At 39.9% G+C, this 20,660-nt stretch overlaps 1 protein-coding gene across 3 annotated transcripts; it reads left to right on the top strand.

The window, feature by feature from the left end:
- Positions 1–5,827: 5,827 nt before the first annotated feature.
- On the top strand, positions 5,828–19,872 carry LOC106950943 (rhombotin-1-like). Of its 3 annotated transcripts, XM_015038137.1 has the most exons (6): positions 5,828–6,275; positions 8,485–8,698; positions 17,020–17,145; positions 17,516–17,624; positions 18,190–18,233; positions 19,268–19,872. In XM_015038137.1, the coding sequence occupies exons 1-4, from the start codon at positions 6,254–6,256 to the stop codon at positions 17,619–17,621; spliced, it is 468 nt and encodes a 155-aa protein (XP_014893623.1). In that variant the 5' UTR covers positions 5,828–6,253; the 3' UTR covers positions 17,622–17,624; positions 18,190–18,233; positions 19,268–19,872. The 3 variants fall into 3 exon arrangements, with proteins under 3 accessions (XP_014893623.1, XP_014893624.1, XP_014893622.1); XM_015038138.1 differs by lacking the exon at positions 18,190–18,233 and having other exon boundaries at positions 19,271–19,872; XM_015038136.1 differs by lacking the exon at positions 18,190–18,233 and having other exon boundaries at positions 5,829–6,275.
- The last annotated feature ends 788 nt before the right edge of the window (positions 19,873–20,660 follow it).

Below are 20,660 nucleotides of genomic sequence, written 5' to 3'. Positions count from 1 at the left end.
GTCATTAAAAAAAACATCATCTTCATCGTCTTCGTTGTTCCCGTCAGCAGTAACAGCCGGTTGTTGATCATGTAACTCATGTAATTCAAAAGAAGTATTTCCATTCCAGTTTTGGGAAATACAACAGTTTCGATACGGCCGAAAAAAGCAATCTCATTCTGGCGTCAAAACTTTAAAAATATTCACTCCTTAACTGTTTTCTATGCGACAAGACAAAACAATAGAGTTGAGAGACAGCAGTGCTAGCTTGACTATTAAAATCTCAACTGTCCAGACCAGTGTGTGGTCCATAGAATACACACAGTATGCCTGAGTACAGGAGAAGTGTTTGCCACCATGCCTCACAACTGTATACAAGTAAAAAGAATGGAGCGGAGTGAAAGGAGAAAATGAGTACAAGAGCTACAGAGGGAATAGTGGATAAAAGAGAGAAGATCATGTCACCAGTTTTGTTATGTTTTGGATATTTAAAACAAAAAAACTAATCAATAATTAACAATTTTCAGCCATATCGCCCGGCCCTAGGTGACTTCCATCTTCCATCTTTTGCTGTTCATGTCACTTAGTTTTCCAAATGAATAACAGAGGCTATTTGCACGCTGTGGAAATGAACAAACTAACCTTTATATACTTGTCTCCTTCAACTTTATGCACACTTTTTAAACTGTGGAAGCATCTAGAAATTAAAACATTAAACTGGAAAACAACTCAGCCTTAATTAGGAGCTTTGAATGACCTTTAAAATCCTTTAAAGTCTTGTTCTGTATTTGAATCTAGTTCACGTTCCTGAACTGATTTAAAACATCACTGTGTTTAATTTAAAGATCAAGATTCAACTAGAAGCCTTCAAAGAGACCATTCAGACAGCACACATTTATTTTTTAATTGATTTTACTTTACGTCTCTATTTAACATCTAAATGTAAACATTTTTTTATTATATGTCATGCTCAGTTTGTTCTTGCAAGTAAAACTGAAAATATTAAAAAAACATGATTTGCCTTTATAGCCTTTGTTTTCAAATAATGCCAGGCTACATACTTGGTGTCCAGCTCAGTGTTATTTTAGGTTGCCATATAGGAACCGTTTACAGCAAATGTTGCCACTTACAGTTCTTATTGTCATGTAATATCAGTGAAGCATTGCTTTGCTGAAACTGATTATTTAGTTTTGGTAACCAGAGAAATAGTGGCTTCAGATTCCTCTCCTTGTGGTGATTTCCAGCTAAAAACATGATACTTTAAATATAATTTTTATTATCCTGAGATATAATTTGGATAAAATCCTGATTTCACCCACGCTGCTTTGTGATAACACAAGCGTTCATGTTGCCTGCACAGAAACTGTGAATGTTTTCGCCCGAAAAGCTTACATGTCAGAGAACGCACAACAAACGTGGAGAAAAATCCAAATCGATTCCATTTCTCCATCTGTCTCCGTCGTCTTTCCCTAATAAAGAAAAGCGAGGAATCCAGGTGCACGGAGACGGACGCTCCGGGCCGTGGCCCCTCAGCTTCAGGTCAGTGGTCTTATTTGGCCCCCGTGTGGAGGGACAATTGCTTTCAGCTCGCTCGAGGACGGCCGTCAGAACTGAGGGGACGGGATGCTGCTGAGACAACCCCCAGAACCAATCAGAAAGCCCATCGATCAGTCTCTCTTCATCACACAGCTGGTGAGCACATCCCCACTCCAATCTAAATCTCAGCAGCTCAGACTGACCGACCGACTGATGATTGGTTGGCTTCCGGAGAAGCGAATCTCCGTGGAAAAGGATCTGCGTTCATTCTCTTCTCATCAGTTCTGGCTGCTGATTTAGCTGCATTAATAAGCATTGGTTAGAACACAGACTGATTTGCTCATTTTGTTGGAAGAAGATGGAAATTTTATATAACAGTGTGGTGAAACACTTACCCTTTGGATCAACTGTCAAAAGGGCAAAAGGAAACATTTCCCCTTGTGGAAATCAGAAAGCTATGGGTTGAGGTTTTCTATTTGTGTACATTGTACCATATTACATGAGTGACTGGTGATTTATTGCAGAATGTATATGAAGTTTTAAAATTAGCTGAGATGTTCTTACTCAAATTTTGAAAGGTTAAGCCCCAAGACTTAAAAATCATCCAACTGCCTCCTTGAAGAACAATCTAATATTTTCCAAATGCTCTCTGAATTCTTCATGGTCTGGTTGTATTTACCCAGAATGCCCTGCTCTGGGTAAACCGGGGCAGGGTTTACTTCAACCAAACCGAGACATAGGTTTTTAGGCGGACCATCGTTTGCTTTTTGTTCCGCATCAGAGTTTGATTGAGCATTCACACCTCCACACTAAAGTGCAGGGCATTCTGGGTAAATACAACCAAAGTAAACAAGCAGGTCTAGCGCTAGGGGGAGAAATGGTTCGTGGCCTTTAGTCAAAGACAAAACAGAAATCCTCCGACTGCTACAATCTGACGCCACTCCAGTTTTGTTTGCATTTTATGAAGAAAGAAGTTGCGCTCAGTGTCTTCTGAGGTTTTCCTGTTGTTTCCTTCAGTGGCACCCTGAGGCCAGGAGGGGAACAAGTTCCTCAAGGGGTTTTACTCATTTGACACTGTGCAGTGTGAAAGCAATGGAACCGAGTCCACCAGACTACAACACCATAGTTCCTCCAAATCTTTACCACTTGTTTGGGTCCCTATGATTCTGTTCATTCACAAAAGTTCTCTAAAAGACCCGTGAGGCCTTCACTGAACAGCTGGAGTTTAGGTGGAGACTATTAACTACTGAATTTAGTTGTTTGCACCAGATTTCACACCACTTTTCAGATTTTTACTTATAAATTGTGAAAACCAAGTACCATTTGGACACATTTGGAACTTTTTCCTAACCTGTGCATTCAGATACGTCCAGAAGGATTTAGAGACATACTAAAGTATCTTAAGGTGGAACATCTTGGGAGGACTTTCTTGTATTTTCTCCTTTAAATTTCAGCCTGTCGCTCATTAAAAATGTGCTCCAATGAGCGCCGAGGCCTCTCGTGGTATTGTATCAGACAAAACGGGCCATTTTTTCTTTTTTTATACAACATGCCTAAATTTGTCTCTGCCCTTTTCACACAGACGACATGACGGTACGCTGCGGCAGATGGCCACACAGGCTTCCCATTTCCACAGACTGCTAATTAGAGCTCTAACCACAGCTCACCTTTACTGTCATCCACAGACTGCTTTTTAGTGCAATTAGACTAATGGGATCCCATGAATAGTCTGTAATGTTTAGTCTAAGCCAGCCTTTGCAATGGAGTGACTGTATGCCAAAAATGGGAGGACAAAAGAGGTCTAACACACAACGATGGACGACAAGACCGCAACCGTGGTTACCTACAGAAAATATTTAATTAGATTCATTAATAATTGAACTAATTAGCTCCCATGTGTCTCGCAAATGAAGAGGGAGCCTTAGAGCTCCACTTGCACCTCGTCAGCTGATTAATTAGCGCGTTGATCGTTAGCCGTCTTGACGGCCTATATGCGATCAGACGAGAGGGCGGATAATGAGGAATAGTTGGTCGATGGTGCTGGTTAATTAGTGTGACCTGATCCAGGGGCCATGTTAGAACAGTTGTTTATGCTACAGCGCCTAATGAGGAAGATTTAGGGCCGGGTGATCTATTAGGGAAGCAGGCTACAGTGTTGTTTATGGATTGTGGTTAAAAAAAAAATCCCAGTAATGTTCCAGTAATCTATCAGTAGGGAGGAATAACAACGTCTGCGATGTTCAATATGAACTAAACGTTAATGCTCGACTCCCTGCGGTGTTTTCTATTAATAAATCGGCAATAAAATGGCTTAAACAGGTCTGGGATTTGAGTTCCGAGGCAATAACAACACTTCAGCTGCGGTAGTTATGTATTTCTATCTAAATACTTCCAGGACGACGAGCCTGACGGTGGGAGGTCCGGCCATGAAAACTGTTGCCAGACCTCCCACGATCAATCATCGCTATTTCATGTGTTTCCACTGACATTAATACGACTCTGTGTCTTTTTAAAGAGAGATTTCCAGTATTTCTGGCTTCTGACTGCTTCAGGAAACAAACTGTAGACTTACGTGACAGGGAGGCCACAAAAGGGGAAATGAGGGGGGGCATACCCCTTCTGCTTAAACCTTATGGAAGTAGCAAAGATGTACTATTTTTTGCCACACAACATTTTCCCTTTTATTCTTTTATAAATAACGACAGAAGTCAGGATGAGAAATGGTTCTGAAACTGGTAAGTCTTTGATAACATATTTACAGTATAGATAAAAATAGGTTGAAATAGTGATTATATCCCGGCTTTTTTGTCACAAGTCATTCAAGGTGGTAGCAGCTTTCCAACTACTCCCATCTTGTTTGACATTTTAAAACATCAGCACAACAGAGATTGGATTGTTTTTTTTGTTTTTTTTTGGTTTAAAAACAAACACAAAAAACATTCCTATTTACATTTAACTACAAGTTGCATGTTCAAGCTTGAGGTGCAAAGGGTTATAAGAAGTAAGGATTTTGAGTACAGCTGGAGCTTTTTCACCAACAAGATGGTCACTTTGCGTCTAAATCATAGTGAGTGGTAGCTAGGGGGAAAAAAACAACGTATTCACATCTTTGACTCTTATTTAAACAAACTCCTGCTTCCTATAAAAAAAAGAAAAACATGACTGTTAGCTTAATTTGGCTCCCTGAATTTCCATTAGTTGTGATGCAACACTGAATGGATAAGCAGTTAATAAAATCATTATTAATGAGGATAATGAATAGATTATATATCAATATATATTTTTTAACATACAGCATTATACAACCTCCACTAGTCAATGTGTTATTACTGTGTTAAAAAGTACAAAACTTGTAAGAGTAGCTAATTATTTTTATTATGCTAAGTTGTTAGCCTGCTAACCAGTCCTACCTGGCTTACTGCTATTTCCTCCATCAGTGTGCAATCATTATTTTTAAATAACTCAAGGCCAATTTTTATTGTGGGATCCACTGAAGATAGCAAATCCAACCGGCGGTACTTCTACCAATGGACCTTGTTCTCACACAATATTTTAACTTTGACTCTCTCACATACCAGCTCGGGAAGAGTCGGGCGATGGGGCGGAAGGGGGTGTCCCGTTCGCGTCAGTTCCTGAAAACACGAGAAAAGAACTTATAAAAGCGCTTTCAGGGTCAGTAGACCACTTGAAGGTGGGGGTCCACTCAACCCCTTCTGGAACCGCGCGCGAAGTAAAAAGCTCACAAGGGTCCATTCGACGACTGGGTTAAAAGAAACCTAAAAAAAAAATAAAAAATGGCGGTCAATTGTTTTTACCTCAGCACGGCATATACTTACAATGAATATACTACTAGTTCTGACAAAAAAAGACAAAGAAAAAAACAGTAAACAAGCAAAAATAAAAGCATGAACAGGAATTGGCACGCATGCGCACGAGCTCGCGCGCGTCAGCCGGCTGTGCATCTGTCGTGCTGAAAAGCTCCGGCTTTGACTACAGGGAGCCCCGGAGATAATTGGTGTCCTTGGAGTTGAATAAGCTCATTCTAAAACACCTCAGGCCCGGGCTGTCCCGGTGTGTGTGACTGTGTATTGAATAATTGATTCCAAGAGGGAGGGGAGGTTCCTATCAGATCTGAACCATAATGACTTTATATAATTAGCACGCAGGAACTGAAAAAAACAACAACAAAACATTTGACTGTGGAAGTTTTTTCTTTTTTTCTTTGAATTTTTTGCAGCGGGAGAGGCAGAGAGAGAGAGAGAGAGAGAGATAGAGAGAGAGAGAAGGGGAGGGAGGGAGCCGTGCAGAGTGTGTGCAGAGCGGCTCATTGCACTGAAGGGAACGGCGGCAGTCCGTGCAGATACAGACATACTTAAGCACTGACATCAGCCAGGACAGCACTCACATTTAAAGGACATCTCCCCCTCGCCGAAGAGGTGACACTCGAGAAACGTCATCTGCCATCCATCCACGGACTCAGTTTTTATTATTATTATTTTTATTATTAGTAGTAAGAAGACGGAGAGTGACCGGGTTTTTTCTTCTCGCCGTTCTCCGGGGACAATGAGAAGCAGATCCGAAGTTTGAGCGACTCCAGACTGATCGCAGTCATTTACGCTCCGCTCCGAGGCTGTCCGTGTTGATTAGCGCGGTTATTTAGCAAACAGAAGGAGAAGAAGAAGACGTTCGGGTAGTTCTGTTCTTGTTGGATCGTAGCCGCTTTTACCTCCCCTGAAGGATGGTGCTAGACAAGGAGGAGAGTAAGTATAGAGGGATATTTGTTCCTTTTGAACTGAGATGTGGAGTGTTGAAATGTACTTTATCTGCTCAGATCTTTTCCCATAAACATAAAGCTCTATATTCCTGACTTACATCACTGGTTGTCATCAGCTGTACTTTAAAAAAAAATTTTTTTTTACTAGGATGTGCTGGACTGCATTATCCTTTGATCTGATATGAAGTTGAATTTTCTTGCATGTCATATAAAAGTAGAAATATATGAAATGGAAAAAATGAAATACTGACTCAGAATAAACGGATGTGCCTGAAATAAATATTTTATGTAAAAAAACAAACAAACACTGGAGTTCAATAGAAAGTGGAAAATCATCCAAGCTGTTGTCAGACTGACATGTTCACCCATTCCTCCTTGCAAAAGCTCGGCCAAATTGGACGGACAGCATCTGTGAACATCGCTTTTCCAATCTTTCTAAAAATTCCTAATTAGATTTAGATCTGTACTTTGACTGGGCCTTTAACAGATGAATATGCTTTGATGTAACCCGCTCCATTGGATTGTTGTCCTGCAGACAGTGAAAGAAAAATCTTCTGCAGTCTCTGTCAGTTTTTCTTCTATGCGTCCTGCAGCACCGAAGCCTCCCCTCACCATGATGCTGCCACCACCATGTTTGCTGTGAGAATCAAGTGTTTCTTGCAGCTCTTTCATACTGTCTGCAGACATGAAGTGGGAGTCTTGAAAGCGTAGGAGTTTCTTCAGCTCAAACACTGATTGGCTGGCTCTACTTGATCTGTTTTTCTGTCCCCACACTGCTAAGTTGCACGGAGGAACTCATCAACGTTTAACCCTCCCTACTTACAAATAACTTTGAAAAATTGCTACCATTAATTATTAAATCAGCAATCTTGCAAAAGTAAATAAATAGATGATACCACAGAAGTCAGGTAGTGATACTTACAGGAGCAGAATTATGTGTTTTCCAGTCACAGAGCGCCATTTTACAGCACAGTCAAGTAACTATGTTACTTTCTGCTGTTATGAAGGTACTATTTATATCAAATTAAAAGAAATTTGACTTTATAATTTAATACCTTGAAATTGGGCCTCTGTCCGTTTAAAAACTCCTGCTCTTTTTGAAACTCTGCCTTCAGGAAGTCATCACAACATGGCTCCTCTATTAACCCCTTAACAATGATTTTACCAGTGCAACACTGTGAAATAGATCCTATAATGAGCTCAGCAGATGCACAGTTCCACCAGGTGTTTACCAATTGCTGCTGGCTAGTCTGAAGGAGCCGAGCGGGAGAGCAGTGAGGGGAGGGCTGCTCTGTGAGGCAGAAGCTCAGAAGCTTGGAAACCTCATCTCTCAGGAGGAGCTTTGTCCCCAAAGGCAGCACTAGGTCCACCCAGGAGTTTTTAACATTTTACATAATACCATCCCTTTAAAACCAAAGAAAAGAAAATGTCAGATGACACACATTAATTTTACCCAATGACTTCCTGTTATGATGGAACGCCTACGCAACGTTCATCCAATCAGTCTTTGACATTGGGATACGCCCATGATGCCTGTCCAATCGTATTGTGTCTGACTGCTCGTCCAATCGGGTATAGTTCTTCCCTTGGATATTTAGATACTTCTACCTCGCCTGCAGACCTAACTGATTGTCCAATCAACAGATTTTTCCACTTAACCTGTGGATCTCTCCAGCTAATGCGCTAATTATCCCACCTGTCAGTTTAGGTCATGTCTTGGTAGTTTTGAAGGTGCGACCACACATTGAACAGAGCTCTGCGAGAAGCTTAAAGCATGACTTATCAAACTTTAAGCAAAGTTATTTGAAACTTCTGCAGAACTTGACCTCTGACCTGTCTGCTGTGTTTTTTGGTCTGTATGATGCTGTCTGTTCAGTGTTGTCTAACAAACCTCTAAGGCCTTGGAAGAACAGCAGGATTTAAACTGACATCAAGTTGCACACATGTAAACTTCTTAATTCAGTTGAACTCAGTCTTTGTGGCTTCTTTTTGCTTTGCTGTAAATCCTTTTTTTGAAGAAATTTTACAAATAACTCAATTAGTTGATTCGCTACGTTTCATGTGATACTGGGAACTGGGAAGTACTGGAATTAAGTTTACTGATGCTCTATACCCTAAGGTTGAAAACTGGGGAAAAATTGGAAAAATATCAGTTCTCAGGTTTCTATTTGGTTATTCTCTCTGTTTCATTTCAGGCGTGTCTGTCGTTCCCCTCCAGTCCAGAGAGAAGCCAAGAGGCTGTGCCGGCTGCAATGGGAAGATCCGGGACCGCTTCATGCTCCAGGCGTTAGACAGGTTCTGGCATGAAGACTGTCTGAAGTGTGCCTGCTGCGACTGCCGCCTGGGCCGGGTCGGCTCCACCCTGTACACCCGGGCAAATCTTATCCTCTGCCGCAGAGACTATCTGAGGTATGGCTTCCATGTGTGAAGACAGAATAACTGACTATACCATTCGCTTTTTGCTTAAGTGTCGTTTATGCAACAAAAATTAGCTGATGAATGCCCCAAATATTGACCAACCTTTAGTCCATTAGTCTTATTAAGCCTGCATCCTTATTATGTAGAGTTATACCACATAGAAAGTCCAGTAGATTTTGTTTGATTAGGGACCAACATTGCAACATTTGCTACATTTTCAGCTGGTGCAGTTCGCTTTCAAATGAACTAAACCCTTTGAAAAAGCTGTTTCCCCTCCTCACCTGTGGTGGCACTGCTCCAAGAACCACTGAAGGAAGCGACATGAAAACCTCTGAAGGAGACACTGAGTCCAACTTCCTTCTTCACGAAATGTAAACAAAAGTTGTTGAATGGCATCAGATTTTAGATTTTCTCTTTTGTCTTTGTCAAAGAACTATAAGTCATTTGCCCTGCTAGTGCAAAACATGGGCATTTGTTTTGGTTCTATTTACCCAGAATGCCCTGTGCTATAGTCTGCTTCCTGCTTTTGGAGCCGTCTCTGGTCCGACTGGCGTTCACATGTTAATTTGAACTTCACCAGAGCTCACTTCAACCGAACCACAACCTAGGTTTGTAGGTGGATGAGAGTTCGCATTTTTGGTTTGCATCAGAGTTCGATTGCGCATTCACTCCTCCCCAAATGAACCGGACTTCCTAGGCAAATGAACAAGAGTTTGATTAAAGCAGACTAAAAAGGGCTGGTGTGAATGCAAACCGATTTTTCAGTTCTAGATGTGTTCTTCCTGTGCATGCATGTGTTCTCTCCAGGTACTCCAGCTGGACCGTCAAGTTAATTGGTCTCTTCGAAATGTCCTGAGGTGTGAGTGTGTGTGCTTAGTTGTTTATGCTGTGTGTCTCTATGTGACCCTGCCTTTCGTCCAGTTAGTGCTAGAGATATCGACCCTGCAAGGATAAGCCGGAATAGACAATGGATAGCATTTGATTATTTGCTATGGTGTTGTTCAACTTAGGCGCAAATCATACTGCAACAATTTTACATTCTTCGACACATAAACTTGCTAGAGGGTTCAAGGATTTGGGAGAAGTGACACCAAATGCAACAGTCAGCAGCGAGCTCACGCAGTTGGAAGAATGAATGCAGGAACAAAGGAGACAAGCTGCTGACCTCTTAGTATGTTTTGAGTCATTGTCAGGAAATGTAGAGTGAAGCCAGAACAGTGGGGTTGGAACTTTCTATAGACTTACCCTTATTTTCTTAAAATGAATTAGGAAACATTTCCTCTGTTTGATTTGTTCTGCAGAGAATAGACGGGGGAAAAAAAGATGTTGAAATACAGGTGTTTTGGCTTCCTCTGTAAGGGAAAACCATGAGCTTTCTTTCCAAAGGAATAAGCAACGAGAGACAGGAGGCCTGTAATGCCTGTGGATGCCTTTGTTATGCTGCTTAATGTTGGTCAGTCCTTGTCTCTGTTTAGCACAGTAACACATGTTGAATGTTTTTAGCCTATAGGGCGTGTCCAAATTTAGGCTAAACCAAGACATTGAAAGTCAGACTTGGTTAGAGAATTTGGTCAATCTCAAACACATTTTAACCACATTTAGACACCAACATGTTGACGTCTTTTCTCCTTTCTCCTTTTATACCGCCAATACAAAAATGGTGGGCAACGTTGATTCTCTCCAATGAAAGTTTCCCAATGGAGATGGAAGCTTGTTAGAGAAGCATGTGGCAAAAGCATTAAGACCACAAAAAAGCAATTTTTGTGCGTTTTCAGGAAATGTATGTGCTGTGTTAGGTAAAAGTAGGTTCAAACTTAGGTAATGCAGATTTGGAAGTTTTAGTATTAGCTAGCTTAAGGTAATCCTGTCAGCTTGGTCAGTTAGCTCTCTATGCTTAGCTAACAATCTTCAGATATCATATATTTGCTGTTTTTGGAAAGTAGAACATGATTAACTCACTAACGAAAACTAAACAATTGCTATGTTTTTCTTTCAGACAAAGGAGGAATGAACAAATAAAATACTTTTTAGCTGTCTTGGTAAAAATATATAAGTAAATAGCAGCTTGTTAGCTGCTATGTACTGGTAAAGAATCATATATGTATATGGCAGGCAAAGCTCACCATGATCGGTGTCCCTTATTTTCATTTCTGAAAGGTGGCATTCCTAGCATAGCATGGAATAAAGACAGAAGAAACAATAATAACTCAATTCTTTGTAGGTTTTCAGGGAAAATATTAGCTTACAGTTATGGTAATTGCAGACATTCCCTTGTTTCCTGCAGAGGTTTTGTTTTTGCTGTCTAGCTAGCAGTGTCACACCTACTTATCTCTATGCTAAACCAAGCTAACACCCGAGAGACAATTAACTTAGCCTACTCTTTCTGAGGTGAGCGAAGCTAAATATCTTATGGTTTGGACTTCTTTGGTTTTATATTCGTCAAGAAAATGAATACCTATCTAGCTGCCAAAATACATTAATGTTAAAAAGCTAATTAAACCTTTTTCCATACACAAGTTGATTAAAAGGAAAACAATAATTTGTTGCACAGGTCTGAATTTACTCTAGATTTTATCTAATCCATGCAAGGTTTTGTACTCAGATATATACACAGCCTAAATCCCTCTAAATCCTTTAATAAGTGGTGCTGATGGTTGTAGAATGTGTTTAACTTGAAAAGGCCAAGTCCCATTAACTTCTGACTGGTGATGATGACTGCTTGCAGATGGTAGATTCTGTGTTGCTATAAAAAAGATTTCCTTGACAGGACTGATTGGACTGAGAAATAATCAAGTTGGGAAAGTTCTTCAAATCCAGTTAAAAAAAAAAGAAGCAAATCCCAAATAAGCAGTCCAAACAACAAGTGATTTGTTTAAGTCAACGCGATGTCAAGGCCTGCAGGACAACCAAAAATGTCTCAAATGTAAGAATAAAAATTGGATGTTTGGGAACCACCCAGGCTCTAATTTGCTATAAATTGAAGCTTGCTTAAATACAAGTGTCACTGGCCTCTGTCTCCAAGGAGCTTTGTCAAAACGAGCCCCTCTCTGAAATGCCTCTGACTGTTCAAGCTAAGTCAGCAATATTGCGTCTGCATATAAGCTTTATAAAATCAACTCGATTGAATACAATCATTATTAAAAAAAAAAAAAATCCTCAGTAGATTCAAACGTATCCACCCACTTCTTATTTTTTCAAAATTATTGAAGTGTTGTAAAATCATCCCAACCTGGTTGGAATAAATCATCCCAAATTAATGTAGTTTTCATGCTAGAGACGAGTGATCAAACTCAAAACCTGGGGGTAATAACCTGGACCTTCACAAACACATAAAGAGAGTTACAAAGTCAGCCTTCTATCACCTGAAGAACGTTTACTGAATTAAAGAACTAATATGATTTGTTCTGATATTGTATGGAGTCAAAATCGGTATCGCCCAGTGCTGAACGATGTGATATCGGCATCGTATCGGAAGTGAAAAGGTTGTGTCAGAACACCCCTAGTTTGAAGTCATGTCATTCTCTTTCCATTTTCAAAATGTAATGCGTATTGCTATTTCATAATTGCTTATTATATTATGTTTTTATGGCGCAAGGAACTCTGAACTGCCTTGTTGCTGAAATGTGCTGTGCAAAAAATCTTGACTTCACTGAACACAGCGGTGCCAAATGCAGTATTTGAATCAACAGGATTTTATAAAACTGGCTGGTCCGAAGGTCACACCCCAAAACAATTTCTCCACCAAATTAGCAACGTGTGGAGTCAGGTCAGCAGCTAGAACTCCTGATTTCTCAGCCCCCGATGCCGAACCCATGTGTTAGTCTCATGTACAATCCAGCTGGATTTCGTTGGAGCTAAGTCGCTCATTAGCCGCGCTGCACTTAGGAGACCAAAACCCCTTTTGACAGTTAAATTGGCTAGATTGCCTCCTGTTTCCCTCATCATTGCAAGGGTGCAGACCAAAAGCCTTTGAAGAGCTGGATTAAAACCATGTGATTTCTTTTAATTGGACCATTAGTGGAGAATTAGCATTGAGCTTCGTAGCCTCGTTAAGGAGAAGGGGAGAGGAAAAAAAAAAACCACCAGGTGCCTGTGAAGGACTCACACTCGTTAGATCAGAACATTCTGGTAATTAGGGCTCGCTTTTGTTCCCGCATTAGTCACTCATTTGATGACGTTTTTCAGTTGTTGTCTCGGGCTGTGGGATACAAATTCTCCTTTCTTTCCCCCCTTTCTTTCCCTCTTCTACCACGAATGTCAGGGATTTTTTTTTCTTCCAAATGCTTTCTCTTTGACCTTTTTTTACATGGCTTCTAATGGAATATGGAAATCAGTCGTGGCCACTTGTCTTCATGCATGTTAGGCTCCGAGGGAGCTGTTTGTTCGTTCTGTTGGAGGTGAGTGAGAGGTGAAGCCATCTGCAGTTGGCCAGAGCCAGAGCGTTTTAAAGCCCTACAGAGTTAGTTCCCAGGTAGTTCACTTGTTACTTTAAAGGAAAATGTTCAGATCCTGCCCTTTTCCATTTTAAAATCGGTAACATTTCAGTTTTTTTTTTTTTTTAGAAAAAGACCTGATAAAGGGAAGCCATTAAGAAAAAAAAAACACCCTCAATATCATACAGCCACATATCAGAGGAAGCAGAGTGTTGATGAGAGCAGAAAAGAATCCTTGAGCTTGTCTTCGTGAAATGTTGGCAGAAGAGCAACAACGTTGTTAAAATATGGGAGCTTGCTCATTTTAATCCAGGCTTGCTGGCTGCTTTGCTCGGCCTTTAATCACACTGTATACCCCGATGGAAAGAAAGAAAGAAAAAAAAAGCCCCCAACCACAAGATTTCTGGCCAGCTGTTTCTGACTAAAATCGGACATAAATAAAACCGTCCCGAGCAAAGCGAGGAATATTCTGCAGAGGAATAAGAGACTGGAAGTGCGGTGCCTTGCTAAAGTATTTGCACCCCTTGAGCTTTGGTCACGTTGCTACTGCAAACCTTAATGCAGTTTATTGGGATTTTATGAGACAGACTAACATTATGTAGGACATGATTGCGAAGGGGAAGTGGAACCCTAACCCAAGATGGAAATCTATAAAGTGGGGCACGCCTTTGTTTTTCAGCCCGACCTTATTCTGGCACCGCCAAGCAAAATCCAGAGCAACCAATCGTCCGACTTTATTTAAAAAATTAAACATTTATTGTACCATTTATCAACTGTTGTGAAAAATTATCGTGATAAGAACTTGGATTTATCGTTGCCTTGATCAATTCCAATTACTGATGTTAAATAAGAAACAAAAGTGATGGTATCATTGGAAATATTAAAATAACTAATTTCTGCACTGTTTGTTCCCTGAGAGCATCAGTACACTGAAAATATGATTAAATGCAGTTACTGTGTGCTGGTTAGTGATATAAATCTTCCTCCCATAAGACTGTTTGAAATTGAAATGTTTTTCACAGTCAGCTACCTAAAAAAAGCAACAACATTGTTATCATATTAGTATTGTAAAGCATCACAATAAAATTCAATATCGTCCACCGCTAGTCGCAAAACAACAATATTATCGTTATCGCAATAATTGCAGGCACAATTTGTTATCGTGACAATCTAACTCACCGGTTAGAATGAACACCAAAGAACAGACAAAGCAGAAAGGTCAGGAGCAGAGTTGTGGAGAAATTTATATCAAAGTTACGTTGTGAAACCTGTTGACAGTATATGGATTCCCATTTACCAACAACGTTTTTAGTATTTATCTTAGTTTTGGAGCAACTAGAACCAGAAACAGTGGCCTACTTTTTCCTCAAAAGCAAATCGTACTTCTCAAATAAGAAAACAACCTACAAAAATGTAGAAACTGTGGATCCATTTTGTACAAAAATCAATCAGACTATTTTTCTTAGTTTTAGTAACATTTAAATAAAATAAAGGTACCAAAAGTTTGTCTTAGAAATGTTTTATTAAAAAAAAGTATAATTTTTGTGTCCCCAAGTGCTTTCAACTTAACGACCCTCAGGGCTTTTTTTGTCCTGAGGGCTTTTTGACCCTCAGGACAAAAAGCCTCTTGGTTTTAGATTAAAAAAAATACTTTTTGACTGGCCCAGTCAAAGTCCAGACCTACATTTAATTAAATATGTGTGACAAGACTTGGAAATTGTTAACAGTGGAGGCTCTTCACTCAGTCTGACTGAGATTGATTCATTTTGTAAAGAACAGTGGGGGAAAATCTCAGCATCTAGATGTGTAAACCTGGTATAAGCACACACCAAAACCTGGTTCTAGAAAGTCACTTTTAGTCACTTTTTAGCGACTCAGCACATACAATCTATCACATACAATACCAAACAGAAGACATTATAGTTTTGTGTTGAAACGTGACAAGCTGCTCGGATCAGCAGTGGTCTGAGCAGCGGATGATGAGCTGCTGAACACCCGACTGATGAAAGTCACTGTTACCCTGTGAGTGAGGGCAGTGGCAGCACTGGCAGCTCAGGGCTGCCACTTCTGAAACAATCCTGTCATCCATCAGTTTTCAACATGTGCAAACATTAACCATTTTCCACTTCCAAGCTTGGGAGTCGGGGGGCCGTTTCGTTTTTCTTTTATTGCGACCTGCAATCGGACAACTTGGAGGATGAGTGGATGATAAATTTAATGGTTTGCAGCAGTTTGTTTTTTTTAACAACGTAGAGTGCAGTTTCTTTTTATGAGAAGCTCATCCCATCATGCTCCCATAATTACAATTTGGATGTTGATTTGAGTCCCTTTCTCACACTTGGCTGCGTATACAGATGATGTGATTAGACGACTCTGGTGAGTAATCTGGGAGAAATGCAGATCACCCCTAGAAAGAAAGCAGTAAATTGGTTATCTGGAGATGGTGGATTAGCAACATCTGTGCTGCTCACTGAAACACACAAGCAACTTTTTAACACCCTTACTTTCTTCATAGTTGAGTGAAAAAGTATTTACACCCCTTAAAGTGTTTGGTAATTTGTCATGCTTCTACCACAAACGTGAGTTTTAACAGTATTTGAGTGTCAACAATATCAAAAAAAAAAACATTTAACTTTTACAGTCACATTGTTAGAAATGTCCTTCCAAATTGAAGCCTGTTTTGTTTAGGTCCCATTATGTCTTTAGTGGGTGAAAAACTACAAATACTCCAAAGACGATGCTGGCTTCTTCTCCAGCTTGGTGTTTTAGGACCAGGTTGTCTTTCATTTGAAATTTTTTTATTTCATAACATCACTCTGAGCCCAAGGTTTATTTATTTATTTATTTATTTTGAAAAAGTATTAATTCGAGAAAGCTCTCTGCCCAGATGAATTTTTTAGCCATATTGGCCTTCTGTGGAGCTGTACTACTCCTCTAGAGTTACCATGAGCCTCTTGGCTGCTTCTCTGACTAAAGCTCTCCTAGCCTGACTTGTCAGTTCATGCAGACGGAGACATCTTGAAAGGTTCGCAACAGGATTGTCCTAATTTGATGCTAATATTGGAAATTGTTTCGATATCAGCCAAAAAACGAGTATGGATTTAGTTTTCATGACTCTAACAAACATCTAACCAAACATCTTTCTCAATACTGGAAATAAATAACATGCATGGAAGTATGGGTGGGGGACATGGACTTAAAGTTTTATCACCATAGTTTGTGGTAGTATCGCGATAACAATAAAAGTGATGATAACTGTTTATTGTTTCTTTTGAAGGGGAACAGCAACTATAGCCACACAAACACAAATACTGCTCTTGGAAAACATTCGCATTTGTAACATGTTTCTTCAGGATGCCAGTCACATAAAAAAAATTAGATCTGTATTGCTGAGCTTCACACCATAACAGCATTTAATCATATTTTCACATTTATTGATATTTAATGATTTCATTGAGCAGACGGTGGAGAAGTTAGCAAACACAGCAAATCCGATAATCCAGACATTTTGGAGGCTTTTAAGCATCATTAATTAGAATATATTGTTAAACGATGAATCAAAATTCTTATCATGATAAGAAATGTATCACGATAAAAGATAAATGCGATACCTTTTTTTTTCTTTTCTACTCAACTATCCACCACCTACTTTCTGCTGTCCTGTCACGTAAAATCACAACAAAACACACATAAAGCCTTTCGTTGTAATGTTTTGAAAGGATTGGAGGGGAAAAAAAAAAACAAAAGTACAAGACGGTACAAATTCCTCTGCAGACCAGCTTATATTGTGTTTCCCCCACACCGCAGCTCTTTGGTGAAATGCATCCATGTGCGCGCCCAGATTAAAGGCCCGCGTGTCGCCCTGCTCTCCCTCTGCAGGCTCTTTGGGGTGACGGGGAACTGTGCAGCCTGCAGTAAGCTGATCCCTGCCTTTGAGATGGTGATGAGAGCCAGAGACAACGTCTACCATTTAGACTGCTTTGCCTGTCAGCTCTGCCGCCAGAGGTAAGATTAGGGGAGCAATTAGCCAGGGAGATCAAATTCAGTTGACTTATCTGGAAGGTGCACTGGTGAGCACACTATTAGTGCAGGCGTAATCACAACTTGATTAAATCCACAGCGGAGAAAGAAAGAAAGGAAGGAAGAAAAAAAAAAAACCTCGAAGGGTTAAAGACTTTGTCTGACACTTGAATAGTTAATCAGGGCCGTGGCTATGCAAGATTAATTTTTTGATTATAATAGCAGTAGATGTATGCGGTATGAAATTATGCCTGGAAAAAAAAAAGAAAACATTCTCGTGGGAAAACCTCGCGATTCATTTGAGGTCCGGCGAGAAGCAGGAGCCGGTTCATATTTTGATTGTTTCTCTCTGCAGATTCTGCGTGGGAGACAAGTTCTTCCTCAAGAACAACATGATCCTGTGCCAGCTGGACTACGAAGGAGGCCATCTTAATGGAGGCTCTGACAGACAGCCACAATGAGAGGTAATATTCTGATAACAGTGAAGCGCAGTCCCACACAGCTGCGCTGACAGTTTGGACCAAACCATCCGTTAGATATCGTGACAGTGTTATTCCCCCCCAACGCCTCCCAAATAAGACCATATGTAGATATGATACTTCACACCAGAGACTGAAACTCCTCAGAGGAGAAGAAGAAAAAAAAAGAATCATCCAAGGTGGAGAAATTTGAATTTGTATGGTTTGTGAATTGAAAGGAAGGGGGTGCGTGCTTTTGATGAACTGAAAAAAAAGAAGAAAAAAAAGTAAATGTATGATATTTCAGATTACCTTTTGGTTGCAATTACAGCTGCAAATCTTTTTATGGTTTTGTCTCTGCCAGCTTTGCACATCTGGAAACTGGAAGTTTTGCCTCTTCCCTTTTGAAAAATAGCTGAAGCTCAAACTACATGCAGAGCATCTGTATACAGTAAATTTTAAGTGTTGCCACAGACTTTCAGTATAACTGGACTTTGACAGGGCCATTAAAAAACATGAGAATGTTGTGATTTAAACCCTCTTGTTGTGTGTCTGGCTTTCTGTTTGGAAGGGAAAACTTTGCCACAACCTGAGCTCTAACGCCGCCTCAAACAGGTTAGCGCCTTCCATCTCTCAATGTTTTGCTGAGGAGATGTTGTTGTCAGCAATGCATTTTACAAACAGGATAAGCATAATTTGCTGCTCAGCATCACAGGTGGAGAACGTCAGAAGAGGAAGCAGAACCGATGCACAAACAGTCCCATCAACTTCTTAAGCCGATAACCAAAACTCTTAACACAGACGTCAAACTTTATTCACCTGAAAGTTTTGCAAACCAGCTAAGCTATTAGTTATTAGTTATAATTTATCTGGCAAAATGAAACAAAGTGAGCTAAGCATTTTCAGAGCTAGCAAAAACACTAAAGTGCTAAATGAAAAATTAGACCATGAACATAAACGTCTAACTACGTGAATTTGTAACAGTTGGTAACCAAAAGTTTAACACAGACGTCAAACTTTATTCAACTGAACGTTTGCAAAGCAGCCTAGTAAATTAGGAAAATAGAATTTAGCAGAAGCTAAGTGCGCTAAACATTTCTAAAGTTAACAAAAAAGCTATAAAGTGCTAAAAGAAATATTTTTATTCTATTATTAATGCATTAGAGAAAGCCCCCCACCACACTTTTCAGATTTTTATTTGTAAAATCTTTTGAAAATAGAGTATCACTCTTTTTCCACTCTGCAATTCTGTGCACATTTGTGATGGACTATCGTATAAAATACCAACAAAATGCGCAGAAATCTTTGGTTCTAAAAGTGCAAAGGTCTCTGGAGAATTATTAGTTTCACAAGGCGCTCCATGTAACAGTGGAAGGGGCTGCAGTTCCTTCCAATGTGTTCAAATCTGGAAATGAGTGCCAAATCTATAAAGTTTTATATTGGTGGAAGAAAAGTTGGATGACACTAAAAAAAAAAATAAATAAATAAAAAAAGTTAGAATAGTTATTGTGTTGGGAAATGTTTCTTAAATAAGGGGTCTAGGGAGTATATTACGGCAGAAAAACACTTGTGAAGTGTTTTTTTTCTTCTTCTTCTTTTTCGCTGCTGCAAAGTGACCCGAGGATCTTTTATATTTTCTTCTCTCACAGCAGATCTGGAGAGGGACCACTGAGAGCCAGCTGGACCATGAAACTCACAGCAGCACACTGTTCATCAGCTTCTCGCTTCAAACTGAACTCTGAAGAATGTAAAATAAAAAAAAAGAAAGAAAGAAAAGAAAAGAAAAAGAAGAAAATCTCAGATTGGACACATTCGCCGCGGCCGATGTTTGAACTCTTTGCTGCAGAGCTGCGTGGTTAGTTCCCTAAAAAACTGACCATTCCGATCAGATGAGCTCGAGGTCAGCCAGGAAGTGAAACTGGAGAAACTGTGAGGAGGACGTTTCCCACAATGCTTTTTATGGACTGCGAACTGGAGCGTTGTGGATTCTGACAATAATTTGAGGAGTTTGTTAAAAAAAATAACAACAACAGCAAAAAATTGATACAACAGACGAATGAAGTGAGTCAGGAAAGGAATCAGGAGCTCGAAGACTGCCGGATTCTCCTGGCTGTCATTTTTGGAGGAAAACGAAATAATAATAATAATAACAGTAAAAAAATAAAACTTAGATTTCCAGCCCACTTTAATTATATTCAAACTGTTTCCCTTGCTGCTTTTTTTTCTTGATTTATTAAACTGGAATTATATCACAGTTTGTCTGCCTTTTATTTATGTTACGTCAAAGACAGGATTGCTTGTTCTGCAAGAATAAAATCCTACAGAAAAGGTCGAATAGAAATATATCTGAACATACACTAGATGGCGCTCTTCACTTATTATATACCCAGATTTAACGGACAGGGATGGACTTGCTTTGTAACATTGAAATTATTGTTAAAAAACAAAAACAGAATGACACTAAATACTGAACCTAAAACACAGAATTTAAAAGGCCCATTAAAATCGCCCCTGGTGTTTCTGCAAAGTAAACATCTCAGTCAGCAGGTGTCATAAGATCTGGCAGAAGGAGGCTCGAGTAGGAGATTTTCTTCTTTTAGTACGCTGTGTGAGATAAAAAGATCAGTGTTTGAACAAACTCTGAAGCATTTTCATCAGATAAACCAAAGCAGGGAGTTAGCCTCGTGTGTTTTGAGCGATTATGGAGTGCAACATAAGGCACAATCGTCCGCCTAACATCGTCTGCCGAACGCCACGGCAATGTTCATATTGCCTGTTTATATTCCTGGTTGATATTTATCACTGCTTTTTTTTCTGACCATGTTCACCACTTGTAAAGTGACTACTGGCTGGTTCAGGGGTTAACCAGCATCGTTCTCTCTCCTAGGTGATCATTCTTGGCAGTCGTGGCAGATGATGTGGTTGTTCTGTAGCTCCAACTCCAATAAAATGTAGTTGGTACCTGAAACTAAATCTGTCTGTTCGAGTCCGCCCTGGTCCTCTACGTGACTTGCTTTTATAACCAAAATGTTTTTCCTGTGG

The sequence above is a fragment of the Poecilia latipinna genome, unplaced genomic scaffold (genome assembly GCF_001443285.1).
Source record: "Poecilia latipinna isolate Pla-1442-1.1 unplaced genomic scaffold, P_latipinna-1.0 Scaffold430, whole genome shotgun sequence".
NCBI lineage: Eukaryota > Metazoa > Chordata > Actinopteri > Cyprinodontiformes > Poeciliidae > Poecilia > Poecilia latipinna.
This window is presented reverse-complemented; position numbering and strand designations above follow the sequence as displayed.